The following is a 17,035-nucleotide window of genomic DNA, read 5'->3' as shown; positions in this document are numbered from 1 at the left end:
TATATTTTTTTGTAATTATGAAAGAGAATAATATATCAACACAGAAAAAAAAAACCCAAATCAAAACATGATTGATATTTGTGTTTATTAATTAAAAATTAAATCCACATTCACTAATATAAATGATAGTAATTTTTATGTCTTAATTAAGTTATTCAGAATTTAAAATTAGTAGAGTGTCAATTAGAAATATAGTACTATTTAACTTCTAAAACGGTGAAATTAATAATTATTATATATAATCAAAATTTAAAATAAATTATATATAAATAAATATCATGTTTGAATATATAAATTATATTTAAAATTTATATAAATATTATTTTTAAATATATAAATTATATTTTAGATTTATAATAAATAATTTATGTTTTAACATGATTTTTTATTGATAATTTATTTTAAAATATTAATATATAATTTATAAATAGTTATAATAAATAAAAATTGAATTAGATAAAAAGTTAAAAATATTTCTATAAACTCTTTTGTAGAATTTTTTTTTCCTATAATGATTTATGTTTAATATATAGAAGTTGAAAGTTAATTTTTTGTTGGAGAAAATTATTCTTTTTAAATAATTAGTGTAATTATTATTAATTTTCTCTAGAAATACGAATTACCTTGAAAGGTAAAAAATAAGACAACTTTTATAGCATGCTAGTTACATAGTCTATATTAATTAAATTTTTTTAATAATACTATTTTTAATTTAATAAATCTTATTTAAATTTATTGTTTTTAATAAATTTGGATTGATAATAATAATTTGGGTTAAAAAGATTGTGTTAAGATTAAGACTTACGAGAGATGCTGTACCGACAGAAAAACAACCATGCAATGCAACTGTTCAGCAAATCAATTCCTCTCTTTTACATTTAACCCAAAAGAAAAGAGAAAAATTTGGACAAAGACCTTGAAAAATATTTTACTATCACAGTCACATTAAAACAATTAGTATACTCTGTATGATTATTACATGACAAAAGGAAGAAGACAGAGAGTAATAAAGGGGGCATAACATAGCATAGATAAAGATAATTGATGTTGAGGGGTAAACATGTTAATGTAAAACGAAAGATGTTGATTGGTGAGTGTGTGCATGAGGCAGGGATGTTAACTTTCTCACGGATTGATTTTTTGAAAATTTGCTTTGTTAGAGTAGCTTTTATCTGCCGACAAAAGCTCTGAGGGCCTTAAAGATAGAGAGAATGAGTGAGCACTGAGACAGTGTTGAGTTGTGTGACATGTAACACTAAACTCAAGCTTACCTTTCTCTTTCTTTTTCTTCTTTTTTTTTTTTTCTTCTTCTTCTTCTCAGTTTCACTCTCTTTGCTCATGGACATGGATGTTTGCAGAAATGTATCAGTTTCCAGCGAGTGCCACCAAGAGCTTCCCACCCTTGATGACCTTTTCTCTCATCAGAACATGGTTAGTGTGTGTTTTGGCCTATTCATTCTGTTTTTCTGTTTTTGATACTCGTTTGCCAAAAGTTTCTTGCTTTGCTACTTCTTGGAAACTTCTACCACATGGGTTTTTCTTGAAGAACCCCCACCCCCCTTCTAGCTAATTTTGTTTAGTGATGATGAAGGGATTTTTTTTTTTTGTATGTAAATATATAAAAGAAATGGACACAATTTATATATATTTTCTTTAAGTGTTTTTTGTTTGTGTTGATTTTTCATTAGAATTTGAGTTTCATTTAATAAAGATTTGCGATGGGGAGAGTCGTGTAGAGTGAAAATTAGATCAGTATCCATGAGGTAATAATTTTTTTTTAATTTTTGTAACCATGTAATTGTTACTAAATATATTCAACAACTTTGTTCATTGTGAATATCTGTAAAATAACTTGCTGAATATTTATAGTGAGATTCTCCTTCCAACCACAATTATTTTATACACAAAATTAATCTAAAACTTTGTTTAATAGGACAGAGTCTGATATTAATCAGATCAAAACTTGTTGACATGGTACTATGTTTAAACTAGGGTGACTATTGTACACCAAGTTTTTTAATAAAGGTTTGAATCCAAGGATTTCTGAAATTATTAAAAATGAAACTTGAATTATGATATAAGAGAAGGACAACCATAACATAAGGAACTCTCTTTAAGTTTTGTACTTAACAAATATACAATTTGAAAATACTATATAAAGTTTTAATATTTGTTGGTGTGTATACAAGTGTTGTATATGCTGGCTTGTGTGGATTGTTGAAACTAAATTTAGCATTGTTTTTGGGTGCCAAAATTTTGTGCAGGAAGTGGATTTGGGCATGGAATGGTTGTCAGTGTTTGTGGAAGACTGTTTCTCTAGTAGGCCAAGTTGCCTCTTGGCACCCCCTTGTGTTGAAACCACAAGCACCAGCACCAGCACCAAGCCTTCAACCACAGTGCAAAGACCCCAACAAAAGCCTTTGCAGAATTTTACTGTGCCAGGGAAAGCCAGGAGCAAGAGGAAGAGGCTCTCAGCCCCTAGAACAAAGGACACTTTAGCCACATGGTCACAGCATCACTTGAGTGAAGGGCTGAGTTCTGACCCTCCTCTCTTGAAACAAGCCTATTGGTTGGCTGATAGTGAACTCATTGTCCCCAAGAAGAAGAAGAAGGAAGAAATTGTGGTGAGGAAGGAGAAATTGGAGGATTTTTTTGAGGGTGAGGTTAGGAATGATGAGCACCCAATTCCAAGAAGGTGCACACATTGTCTGGCTCAGAGGACCCCACAGTGGAGGGCAGGACCATTAGGGCCAAAGACACTATGCAATGCATGTGGTGTGAGGTACAAGTCTGGAAGGTTGCTGCCAGAGTATAGGCCAGCCAAGAGCCCTACTTTTGTAAGCCATTTGCATTCTAATTCACACAAAAAGGTCATGGAGATGAGAATGGGGGTTCCATCATCCACACCTGCAGATAACTAGTGGAGTGGTTCATGTTAGTCTTACTCTATACTTTTCATGTCAAATCAAAGAAAAATTATGGAACAAATTATTTCGAAACAAGCAGGTATATACAATCAATGGGGGATCTGTGTCACAATTATCCACATAATTTTTTTTTATTCATAAAAATTACAATGGCCACAACATGTTTGAATATAAAACCCTTTACATACTACTCAAATTTCCAACCCAATAGCATCAATAAGATTTGAATATAATATTTTTATGTATATTATTTCAACCTCTTTTTGAGACCAATGTTAACTGTTCCAATAGCTATATACATATATATATATATTTTGAGATATATGAAACACACTTTCAAAAGTACTAATACCAAGTACAGATTATATCATGTATTTTTTTCTGGTCTTTATTATAAGGCATAGTTTAGAATTTTTTTTAATCTTTTTTATAAAATTTTTAGAAAATATTAAAAAAGATTCTTCTTTTTGTTATTATTAAAGATTATAAAAATATGTATTAATTTTTTTCGATTGACATTTATCAATATTTTTAGTATTGATACATAAGTTTCATGAAAGTTTAATGATAAACAAGAAGGATAAAATTAATAAATTATAATTTAATTTTATAAATTCAATAAAATTAATTAACAAAATTACTTGTATTAGTATAAAAGAAATAGGCCTATAGTCTTGAACACTTTTACAATTTTGTTCCACATGGTATCATATGCTGTCTCAACAAGCATGTGACAGTGTTATTTGTTTAAATTTTGCAGTTGGCATGCACTACCTGCCTCCATAAAGATATGATATCCATATACTCGTGACTTTTAATTTCACTATACTTTCGGCTAAGAATTAGGGTATGTTTGAATTTCTATATACACTTTTAAGAGAGAGAAAGTACAAATAGAATAAAATAATTTTTTATAAATTAAAATTAAATTATACATAGATTAATTTAAAAAAAAAAAAAAAAAGAAGTTAACATGTGAGAGCTTCTGTAAATTAATTAATAGATAAATTAATTTTAGTCTATAAAGAAGTATATTTCATTTTCTATTTCTATTTTTGATTCTTAAAAATATTTAGCAGAAGTTTATCTAAATAGGAAGAAGAATGAAAAAAGTGGTGAAAAGAATTCGTGAAAAGAATTCCTGAACTTTCACTGAATTCTTTTTCACTCAGTTTATTGAATATTCTTGTTTAAGAATGAGATTGGAAAACGGGTTTTTGAAAAAAGTCTAAAAAACAAAAACTCTTGTCCTTATAATCATGTCTAGAGAATGGCCAAATTTTCTAAGGTTAAAGTCAAACTAATAGTAACCATCTATCTAATTATTTTTCTAAATAAAGTTCAAGAGTGGAGTTTTGAAGAAAAAAAGAAAAGTGGAAATGGGTATTTTATTGAAAAAAGTGAACAGTAAAAATTGTAAATTGTTTCTGGCCCTTTTATTTTTAAAACTTCATTCCTAAACATATTGCAAGTGTAATGATTTGATTTTCCTATAAAAACATCTTTTTATTTTACGATAGAAGCACCTTGTTTGTGAAGGTTACATTTGATTCTTGCATCTAATAATTTTAGATCGGTTAAATTACCCTTTTAATTGTTATAGTTTTATAAATTTTTTTCTTTAATTTTTTAATTAGAAATATTTTATTTTAATTTTTATATTTGCTGTTATTTTATTTTATTTTAGCTTCAATATTTTTAAAAATTTTATCATTTCATCCTTGTAATAATATACGACAACATGGACTAAAATAAATATATATAAAAGTTAAAATGAGACATTTCTTAACTGTAGAAAAAATAAAAGATAATATTTATGAAATTATAACGACCTAAACTTTACTTTTAGTGTCAGATGACAAAAATATTCAATAATTTAATATGTCATCATTTAGGGTGTGTTTGAAAAAACTGATAAAATTAAATGATTTGAATAATTAATTATATGAATAATTGATTATTGTTATAATTAATTATAATTATAATATATTTTTGTTTGAGTAAATTTGATGAAAATTAATTTTAAGACATTTAATTTTGTTGGATACACCAAATAATAAGTTTTTATGTACTAAATCAACTTTAAAAAAACTATTGAAAAATAACCATAAGTTTCAAATTTCATTTTCATAAAAATTGCTTATTTTTAAGAAAAATATTTTTTCAAAATTCAAGTAATTGTCCCAAATATACAACTTTTTTTTTTCTTCTTTTTTTGCAAACAACTTTTCTAAACAAAAACAGAAATGGGAGATTATAAGTTGTCCAAACATACTTTTATTGTGCATCATACCATATTATATCACATAATACTACATTTGTAAATTCACAAACATGTCCATAATAACATGTGTCACATTCATAGAGGGTTAGATCACACATCATATTCACATAGGTTTGGATGATGTGTTATTCACAAAGATTCATATAACACATGTTACATTCCCAATAGAAGATTAGTTGACTCGTGTCATGTTCACAAAGATTCAGATATTTACGGTGCAATAAATAAATTTAATAATTTTATAAATAATATTATGAAAGAATCAATCAACAATTAATTATAATATATTTCATGGTAATTAAAATTTATGATATACAAATAATTATCATTTTTTATTATAATAATTATATGGTTAAAATATATTAATATATCAAAAAAATTTAATTATATAATTAATTATATGATTAAAATAATAAAAATATACACATGTAAAAATATAAAACATTTTTAATTAAGTTGTAATGACTTGCCATATTACTATACTTAATACAATATGATAACAACGCAGGAGAAAACATAAAGAATCTATAAATCTAATTATCATTCAACAATACCTGGACATCAATGCAACATATATATATACAAGGTGTAGAAAACATAAAAGAGTCTCTGTCAATTTTAACTTTAAAAGCATAATTTCCTTATGAGGTTACAATTAAACCTTATATATATACAACTAGACATGTAGCATAAAATACTAAAACACAAAGTCCTAACACTGATCAAACATCTCTAAAAACATGTTATAGCAACACAACTCAAAAAAATAAGTCCATCACCAGCATGGTCATCCACCAAGTATGCCCTCCAACCTAATTATGTCCTACTCCTATAATAAGTAGATCGTAGCAGTCCAACAATATAGAAAAATAAGGATAAGTTTGGTCGCTTATAACACATCGCTCAACTTAACCCCCATATGATTTTTACATTTGTTATTTTTTTAATCAGTATAACTCGACTTGACTCACGACTTTTTCACATAAAACCTAGAGGAGACAACTTAAAAATAACTCCTCATTCAAGAGGCAACTCACTCATTGAATGGTCTTTAACTTTGGTCTCTCTAAGCACAACAACTTATATCCATGCAAATGGATATTTTAATTTTTGTAACAACTTTACTCTCCTATAGTTTTTATGTTTCTCAACTTAAACATGAATTACATTGATGAGTTTTTATGGCAAGTGCACAAAGTCATTGTAATATAGAAGTTAAATATAGGTTGTCGAACCTTAGGGACTTGTAAGATACTTATGATTTATCCTATCCTAGTAAAAGCTTGAAATAGAAAGATTCACAAATATTATGAACATAATGTTGATCACTTTTATATTAGAAATATAAAAGATAATGAGCAAAACAATAGTAAAATTTGAGAGATAATAGTATGCAAATATTGATGGAGGATCATCCTTGGAGCTTCATGTGGGACCTATCACTAGGCCAATGGCTAGGAGCACTACAAGAAAAATGATGATTTCCGACGGAAATTTCTGACGGAAATAGGTAAATTTCCGACGGATTTTGCTTTTTCCGACGAATTTCTGACGGATTTCAATCTGTCAGAAAAAGTGGCGACGGAAAAAAAAATCCGTCGAAAATATTATTTTCGACGGAATTTTTTGACAGAAAATTCCGTCGGAAAATTCCGTCAGAAATTTCTGACGGAAAAATCCGTCAAAAATTGCTGTCAAAATTTCTGACGGAAAAATCCGTTAGAAATTGCTGTCAAATTTTCCGACGGAAAAATTCGTCAGAAATTATAAATTTTTTTTAATTTTAATAAATTTATTAATGTAACAACTCTCATATTTGGTCTCTCAAGGGTTCTATTTCACAATATTTCACTGTTTAGCGTGTTTTATTCTTACTTGTGCAATTTCTGGGAGACTTCCCAGAAGGTCACCCAACCCAGTACTGTAACACCCCAATTTTCAAAAAGGTTATTATTATTATTATTATTATTATTATTATTAGATGGTATTTGGTCATAATTATTTTAATAATTATAGAGGAATATTATTTTGTACGTTTTAAATAATTATTATTTGGACAATTATTTTGTACATATTAAATAAGTATTTTTATTAGCATTTTTAAATAAATATTTATATGTTTTAAGAGAAGGTTGATTTTATATGATATTTTGTTATTGAAATTATATTATTATATTTAGGGTCAGAAATATATTATTATTATAGAGAAAAAATATTTTATAATATACATGTATTTATTTTATTTAATTATTTTGAGGAAAATTAGAAGTGGGTTAGAAGAGAAGGAAAATGGGTTGGGTTGACCCAGTCCAATGGATTAATTTTGAGAAAGGAGTCAGGTGGTGTTAACCCTATCTGCCTCATTTGCGTTCTGAAGGGTTAGGGAAAAAAAGAGGAGAAACAAAGAGCTCTAAGGAAGAGTACTCAGGAACGATCTTAGATCACACCAAGACCATTCATCTTCTGCTCATCCAGGTACGGGGGAGATGAGTTTCTTCATATGTGAATATAGGGGTGTTCGGGTAGTGAGGGCAATCCCTAAGTCCCTCTAGGAACTCTATTTAAAATTCTGAACGATTATCTGTGCAATCGATGTTCTAAATTCTTAATTCATTTGGAAGAACTTATTTCTTGAATTGTCTTTGAATTCCATTGGGGCTTTCTTGTTAATTCTTTACCCTTAAATTTGATGACTTGAATTTTATGTGTTAAGAAGAGTTTAGATTTTTTTTTTGTAAAACCAATGGAAACCAATTTTTGAGGCTTGAGATGTGTATGGATTGATTTGGAACGTATGAAGAATATAAATGGAGTTAAACTGAACCAACGGGGTGTAGAAGTAGTGAAAATTGGTAAAAACCTTGTTGAAACTCGTAAAACGCAGGTTTAATTTCACAGAGGGGAGTCTGGGTAGAGATTTGGGCGCTCAGCGCCAGTTTTGGGCGTCGGGCGTCGGGACCCCGACATACGTTTGTAATTTTGCGATATCTTTCTGTGTAGTTATCCAAATCGAGTGCCGTTTGTTTTGTTAGAAACTAGACATCCGGGGCTACCATTTAGACACAAGAATCGTGTAAAAATATTAATATTTGATCAAGTTATGTGAGTTTCAATTTGAGCCTTCCAATCTGTGTGCGAACCACAACATCAATTTTTGTGAGCCCTGAATGGTAACCTAAACGACTTTATTAGGATTTGTGTTCTTCATTAAAGTTGTAGATATTGATGTTAGGATTCTGATGGAGTTGGGATCACTCAGAAAGGATATGTATATCTCGAGTTATGGTTAAATTATTAACTGAATGTCATAGATATTGTGATGTGTGTGAAGAATTATGTGAAATTTGTGGTCTATGATGTTGATAACTTAATGATAGGTACCTAGCATGTGAGGATGATATTGCATGGATTGTTATTGACATGTGATGATGTTATATAATGGAGATGCATTAATTATAAGTTACGTGGGATGCATGAGTTGCATGAGACTTATGAGTTGCATGTGGTGCTTGAGAAGCCAGACGTGGCTATATTGCATTGGACCCTGGGCCCAGAGAGGGGTTGAGACAGGGGGGACCATGACGGGAGGCATTCCATGCGTGGGCCGTTGGGTGTTTAACTGCGCAGCTCACTGGCCACAGAGGGTTTAACGGTGGGTGGATTGCCTTTGCACGGGCCGCTGGGTGTTTAACCGTGCAACATACCGGCCCTAGGAGGGTGTGAGAACGGTATGCCCGCATTGGCAACAACTAAGGGAATTGACGAGGTACGCCCATTGTGCGGAGTGCCAAGTTGAGACTCTTAGGAGAGGAGATGTGTATGAGCATATAGTGAGCATGTGTATGAAAGCTTGTATGATTGAAAAAAAATGATGTTTGGTAATTATATGAGTGTATTTGTTGTTTATAGTTAATGATGATATTTTGGTGCACGGTGTGGGGTGGGAATTGGGTAGCTCTATGTTCATATATGATGTTATCTATCTCTCACTGTCCTGTTTTTATGTGGTTTTCTTTTAGGTGAAGATGAAGGCACTCATAGTGTTGAGTTCTAAAAGGAAAGGGTTCTGCTCTGATAGGATGTGACATTGGGGCATGAATTTAGGATGCTTTAGTTATGAATTGTTATTTGTCGTTTGAGGAGACTTATTTTTAGGAGTTTTATATTCACCTTATATTTGTAAATTCTGGATCCCTTTCATTTTTCTTTAGAGACCTTGATAATTTTATTTTAAGAGTAAAACTTTATTGTTATTATTATTATTATTTCTATTTATTTCAAGACTTGTGAACCTATGAGTTTTTATTAAAATATGTGGACCCTTCTTGATGTTATATTTATTGAATTATTCTTATTGTTGTTACTTATCTATTATGGGGTAGAAGGGTGTCACATTTAGTGGTATCAGAGCAGGTCGATCCAATCGGCCGTGAGTTATGAGTCTACTATGCTTGTTTGGTAGATGAATGATGGAATATGTTTTGCTTTATGATGAGGATAATGATGATGATGATGATGTTTCCCTTGTGTTGTTAGTGTTGTGCTTACACTTATATTGTTTTCTCAGAATTTGGCTGAAAGACATGATATAGCTTAGTTGAGGCTATTGATGATTGCTTATTTGTTTTGATACTTCTTGCTTATGTAAGAAGTAGTGGTTGAGTGGTATCGCTCGTATTGCAAGCATATGTGCCAGTAGTAGTGGACGAAGCCTTGCTAATCAACTAGAAATTATTGGGACCTTAGATTTGGGTGAGACATTGATTTGTCGAGAGTTTACGGTTAATGGAGTTTCTAGAATCTATAGTTGTAGCGATTGAATCCAAGGAGGTTGTATATGAGAATTGGAGTTTTGGTATCCTTGATGAGAGATTGAAATGTTGGTAATTCCCTTGAGTGTTGGTGTTGGCATGTTTACCGTTTATGGTTTAGGTAGCATGTGAGTTTTATTTTCTAAATCTGTTGTGCTAAATATGTGAGTTGTTTGGTTTAGGATTGTAGTGGGAAGCTTGAATATGAAGTTGAGGTGTGAGTTTGGAAGGGTTGATGTATTTTTGTGGCCATAGATATATTGATATACTATTGCTATTTGGTGTAGAGGATAATTTCGCTGCAGTTTTGTTATGCCATTACGACTACCATATTGACATATTTAGATTTTATGGTCTTCATAAAAGTTGTATCCTTGGACGTTATCTTTCCAATGGAATTGGAATCAGGTAAAACGGAGGTCTAGAACTCCAGTTATAGCTACTTTGGTGATCAAAGGTCTAGCTGTAAGCGCCGAATATATCTACTGCGGTTTTTGAAATTTTTAGCTAAGAAGATGATCTTTTAGAATTTTATGTCTTCATAAGAGTTTTAACTTATTCTCTTAGCTTTCTTTTGAGATAGGTTTGAGATCATTTGGATGAGTATAACTCTCTAGGTATCATTTTCTTTGATCATTGTTGAAGGGATATGTATGGTGTCATGATATTTTTGAATCGTTAGACAATGCAAGGATAAAAATTGATTTTTGTCATGATTCTAAGATGTTAGGTGGATTGAGAGGTTGTTTAAGATTGTATGATGTTATGTAGTAAAGTTGATTCATGCTTTATGGTGTAAACGATGATTGATTCGTATATGCTTAGGGATAGTATATATGAAGATTTTAAAGTAGATATTCTAATATGATTTGATATGCATGTATGTTGATATGAGGATAGATGACCTTATGGATCAATTAGCGGGTGTTTAGTAAGGTTGACCTTAACGTGTGCTATCATCAAATTGGAATTGAGAGTGAGGATTTATCCAAGATAGCTTTAGGCTAAGTTATCTAAGTATGAATTTTGGTTGTATAAGAAGAGTTTTCTAGGTCCTGTAATTTTCTTGCGGAGGTATAACGTAGATCTATCTAAGATAGAAGTTGTGCTTAAGTGAGAGATACATGAGTCTATTAGCGAGGTTATGAGTTTCTTGGATTAGCTCATTGTTGTTGGATATTTATTGAGTAACTTTCTAAGATAGCATTACCTTTGAACATATTGAGTAAGAAGAGTGTTATTTTTGTGTGAGATAGTAAGTGTGATAGTAGTTTCCAAATTCTTAAGGAAAGATCGACTAGTGCGCTAGTGTGAGCATTGGCCGATCTTAGTAAGCCTTTTGTGATATATAGTTATGCTTCTAAAGATATGTTTGGGAGGAGTATTGTGACAAGAAGGAAAGGTAGTAGGTTATGATTTTAGGCAATTGAAAATTCATGAGAGGAATTTTCTTATCTATGACCTTGAGTTAGTAGCTTTAATATTTATACTAAGATTTGGAGACATTATGTATATGATTCTAAGCTTGAAGTATTTTTTGATCGTTAGAGCCTTAATTATCTGTTGACTGAGTAGTTAATTATGTGACTAAAGAGATAGTTTAATTTCTAGAGGACTAATATTTCAAACTTAGTTGTTAATTGAGTAAAGCTATTGTGGTGACCGATGTTTTGTGTAGGAAACCTTTATATTTATCTTCCCTTATGATTAGAGAGATGAATCCTTTTGGCTCAAATTAGAGATTTAAGTTTGGCTTATAAGGTTACTCTTAGTAGTGTGAGACTAAGTATGACTTGAGTAACGAATGGATTGTTGAAGGAAATTGGAGAAGCACAATTTTGGTGACAAGATATGAGGCTATAGGATAAGGTGATGGATAAGAGTTTGACTTGGGTGTAGATGGAGTGGTGAAATTAGAGATCTGATATGTATACCTAGTGAACTTACGCTTAGGTGCTTAATCTTTAGAGATGATCATAGAAGTAAAACCAATGTTGTAGCAGATGCCTTGATTATGATAACCTCTGGTATATCCTTTATGATGATTTAAGGGTTGGATTTGATTGAAGAATTTGGAGACTTATGTTTTGTGTGTGAGATTATCCTTAGGAGCATTGAATTGATTATGTTGAAAGTGACTAGTGAATTAATGGATGAGATTAGAGAAGCCTAGGAGTTAGAGCCTTTCTTAGAGAACCAAGTGGAAAAGATTGGTAGGAGTGTAGATAATTTTTTTGAGTAGAATCGATGTTATTTTGAGGTGCAAGAACAAATTTGGGTGCTTAGTAACCTTCAATTAAGAAAGATGATTTTAGAGGAAAGACATTCATTTAGGAGCTACTGAGATGTATCGGGACCTTAGGAGGATGTATCAGAGTGGTGCAGCGGAAGCATGGTGGCCTAAGGTGAAGAGAGGAGTAGAGAAATTGTATGCTCGTGTTTAGTATGCAAGAAGTCTTTTGGAATTTTGTAGCACTTAGACGTCCCATTTTGGAACTGTAATGGTGAGTGGATAGACCTTAATTGTAGGTTTGTCTGAGATACTTAAGAGATCGATTCTATTTGTGTTTTAGTGGATAGACTCGCCAAGTTTACTTGTTTTACCTTTAGATATCCTTTGGTGAAATTGATAGAGTTGTACATCAATAAGGTAGTGAGGTTGCATAAGGATTAGAAAGTAAGAAGAGAGAAGTCTACCATTACAAAAATTTCGGGGACGAAATTTCTTAAAGGAGGGGAGTATTGTAACACCCCAATTTTCAAAAAGGTTATTATTATTATTATTATTATTATTATTATTATTATATGGTATTTGGTCATAATTATTTTAATAATTATAGAGGAATATTATTTTGTACGTTTTAAATAATTATTATTTTGGACAATTATTTTGTACGTATTAAATAAGTATTTTTATTAGCATTTTTAAATAAATATTTATATGTTTTAAGAGAAGGTTGATTTTATATGATATTTTGTTATTGAAATTATATTATTATATTTAGGGTCAGAAATATATTATTATTATAGAGAAAAAATATTTTATAATATACATGTATTTATTTTATTTAATTATTTTGAGGAAAATTAGAAGTGGGTTAGAAGAGAAGGAAAATGGGTTGGGTTGACCCAGTCCAATGGATTAATTTTAAGAAAGGAGTCAGGTGATGTTAACCCTATCTGCCTCATTTGCGTTCTGAAGGGTTAGGGAAAAAAAGAGGAGAAACAAAGAGCTCTAAGGAAGAGTACTCAGGAACGATCTTAGATCACACCAAGACCATTCATCTTCTGCTCATCCAGGTACGGGGGAGATGGGTTTCTTCATATGTGAATATAGGGGTGTTCGGGTAGTGAGGGCAATCCCTAAGTCCCTCTAGGAACTCTATTTAAAATTCTGAACGATTATCTGTGCAATCGATGTTCTAAATTCTTAATTCATTTGGAAGAACTTATTTCTTGAATTGTCTTTGAATTCCATTGGGGCTTTCTTGTTAATTCTTTACCCTTAAATTTGATGACTTGAATTTTATGTGTTAAGAAGAGTTTAGATTTTTTTTTGTAAAACCAATGGAAACCAATTTTTGAGGCTTGAGATGTGTATGGATTGATTTGGAACGTATGAAGAATATAAATGGAGTTAAACTAAACCAACGGGGTGTAGAAGTAGTGAAAATTGGTAAAAACCTTGTTGAAACTCGTAAAACGCAGGTTTAATTTCACAGAGGGGAGTCTGGGTAGAGATTTGGGCGCTCAGCGCCAGTTTTGGGCGTCGGGCGTCGGGACCCCGACATACGTTTGTAATTTTGCGATATCGTTCTGTGTAGTTATCCAAATCGAGTGCCGTTTGTTTTGTTAGAAACTAGACATCTGGGGCTACCATTTAGACACAAGAATCGTGTAAAAATATTAATATTGGATCACGTTATGTGAGTTTCAATTTGATCCTTCCAATCTGTGTGCGAACCACAACATCAATTTTTGTGAGCCCTGAATGGTAACCTAAACGACTTTATTAGGATTTGTGTTCTTCATGAAAGTTGTAGATATTGATGTTAGGATTCTGATGGAGTTGGGATCACTCATAAAGGATATGTATATCTCGAGTTATGGTTAAATTATTAACTGAATGTCATAGATATTGTGATGTGTGTGAAGAATTATGTGAAATTTGTGGTCTATGATGTTGATAACTTAATGATAGGTACCTAGCATGTGAGGATGATATTGCATGGATTGTTATTGACATGTGATGATGTTATATAATGGAGATGCATTAATTATAAGTTACGTGGGATGCATGAGTTGCATGAGACTTATGAGTTGCATGTGGTGCTTGAGAAGCCAGACGTGGCTATATTGCATTGGACCCTGGGCCCAGAGAGGGGTTGAGACAGGGGGGACCATGACGGGAGGCATTCCATGCGTGGGCCGTTGGGTGTTTAACTGCGCAGCTCACTGGCCACAGAGGGTTTAACGTGGGTGGATTGCCTTTGCACGGGTCGCTGGGTGTTTAACCGTGCAACATACCGGCCCTGGGAGGGTGTGAGAACGGTATGCCCGCATTGGCAACAACTAAGGGAATTGACGAGGTACGCCCATTGTGCGGAGTGCCAAGTTGAGACTCTTAGGAGAGGAGATGTGTATGAGCATATAGTGAGCATGTGTATGAAAGCTTGTATGATTGAAAAAAAATGATGTTTGTTAATTATATGAGTGTATTTGTTGTTTATAGTTAATGATGATATTTTGGTGCACGGTGTGGGGTGGGAATTGGGTAGCTCTATGTTCATATATGATGTTATCTATCTCTCACTGTCCTGTTTTTATGTGGTTTTCTTTTAGGTGAAGATGAAGACACTCATAGTGTTGAGTTCTAAAAGGAAAGGGTTCTGCTCTGATAGGATGTGACATTGGGGCATGAATTTAGGATGCTTTAGTTATGAATTGTTATTTGTCGTTTGAGGAGACTTATTTTTAGGAGTTTTATATTCACCTTATATTTGTAAATTCTGGATCCCTTTCATTTTTCTTTAGAGACCTTGATAATTTTATTTTAAGAGTAAAACTTTATTATTATTATTATTATTTCTATTTATTTCAAGACTTGTGAACCTATGAGTTTTTATTAAAATATGTGGACCCTTCTTGATGTTATATTTATTGAATTATTCTTATTGTTGTTACTTATCTATTATGGGGTAGAAGGGTGTCACAAGTACTAATCCAGGTCAAGCACGCTTAACTGTGAAGTTCTGATGAGTAAGCTACCGAAATGTCTATGTATGTTGTCAGTATAACTTGTACAAATTAATTCATTTAAGTCATCCTCAAATATACAATCTCATATTTGTACTATAATAATAATATATAATAATTTTATATTACGAATAATAATAATAATAATAATATATTTAATTATTCTTTATTTATATGTACTTACTTTTATAATTAACATCTACTTATTTTTATTTAAAATTATAATTTAAATTATTTAATTTTATAATTTATAATGATAATATAATTTATAAAATTATAAATATTTATTTATTACATACTTATAAATTAAATTTTAATATTTTAAATAAATTATTAATTAATTTAATATATTTATTTACCTTAAATCAAACATATAAAATTTAAAAAATGTATTTATCCTTATTTTTTTTTTCTAATTATCAACTATTAATAAAATACTAATTTAAAATCTTGTCTAATTATATATAATATTTTCATATCAAATTTAAAACCAGATATTAGTTATACAAAAATATTAAGATCATATAGTAAATTGTCAATAAGATTTTAGTTAAATAATTTAAAATAATTAATATTTCAATTATATTGTTAATTAGGAAATAATTTATTCCAAAACTAATTAATTTTTTATATTAATTATTAGTAAAATTTAATAACTTTTAATTTAACAATTAATTGGATCGATGAAATTCAACACACCATGAGTTATTGAGCGGAATAACTTTACCAAGAGTTATTTTGTAAGTTATCTTAAAACATATAAAATTCAAATAATGTATTTATCCATGTTTTATTTTTTAATTATCAACCATTAATAAAATACTAACTTAAAATCTTATGTAATTATATCATAATATTTTCATATCAAATTTAAAACCAGTTCTTACATTTTCGACAAATATAAATTTGTCTGAAATATTCTATCAATAATATAACTTTTCTTACAAAAATTTTCTCATAAAAAATATAAATTTTTCGACAGATTTAATTTTGTTTTATAAAAAATCATCTTCGATTAATATAACATTTTGTATATATGATTTAAGAGTAAAAAATTTTCAATTTAACGGTTGAATTTACAAAATTCACATTTAATATAAAGTTATTGAGCGGTGTAACACTTAGTAAAATTTATACCATTATAATTATAGCTCCCCTCATGTATATATATATATATATATATATATATATATATATATATATGTGTGTGTGTGTGTGTGTGTGTGTGTGTGTGTGTGTGTGTGTGTGTGTCTATATATATATATATGATTTAAGAGTAAAAAATTTTCAATTTAACGGTTGAATTTACAAAATTCACATTTAATATAAAGTTATTGAGCGGTGTAACACTTAGTAAAATTTATACCATTGTAATTATAACCCCCCTCATATATATATATATATATATATATATATATATATATATTAAATGCGACTTTTACAATGTATTACACCGCTCAATAACTTTATATTAAATGTGAATTTGGTAAATCCAACTGTTAGATTGAAAGTTCATATCTTTTATAGATTATATATACAAAACTTTATATTAATCCAAGATGATTTGATACTTCATTTTTATAAAACAAAATTGATGTAATATATTCATTTCAAAATACACTAAAATATGAACACTTGGATTATCTTCCAGTTGTTGTTCAATTTTAACAAAATTTGATATACACGTATAAAGTGATATGAACTTTCAATTTAACGGTTGGATTTACAAAATTCACATTTAATATAAAGTTATAGAG

At 30.1% G+C, this 17,035-nt stretch overlaps 1 protein-coding gene across 2 annotated transcripts; it reads left to right on the top strand.

Moving 5' to 3' along the window:
• Positions 1 to 1,072: 1,072 nt before the first annotated feature.
• Positions 1,073 to 3,039, top strand: LOC109793203 (GATA transcription factor 5). 2 transcript variants are annotated; one of them, XM_029270311.2, is made up of 3 exons: positions 1,074 to 1,249; positions 1,359 to 1,431; positions 2,265 to 3,039. In XM_029270311.2, the coding sequence occupies exons 2-3, from the start codon at positions 1,429 to 1,431 to the stop codon at positions 2,919 to 2,921; spliced, it is 660 nt and encodes a 219-aa protein (XP_029126144.1). In that variant the 5' UTR covers positions 1,074 to 1,249; positions 1,359 to 1,428; the 3' UTR covers positions 2,922 to 3,039. The 2 variants fall into 2 exon arrangements, with proteins under 2 accessions (XP_020208257.1, XP_029126144.1); XM_020352668.3 differs by having other exon boundaries at positions 1,073 to 1,431.
• The last annotated feature ends 13,996 nt before the right edge of the window (positions 3,040 to 17,035 follow it).

This window comes from Cajanus cajan, chromosome 1 (assembly GCF_000230855.2).
Source record: "Cajanus cajan strain Asha chromosome 1, NIPB_CcT2T_4, whole genome shotgun sequence".
Classification (NCBI taxonomy): domain Eukaryota; kingdom Viridiplantae; phylum Streptophyta; class Magnoliopsida; order Fabales; family Fabaceae; genus Cajanus; species Cajanus cajan.
The sequence above is the reverse complement of the archived record's forward strand: the minus strand, read 5'-3'. Positions and strand labels throughout refer to the sequence as shown.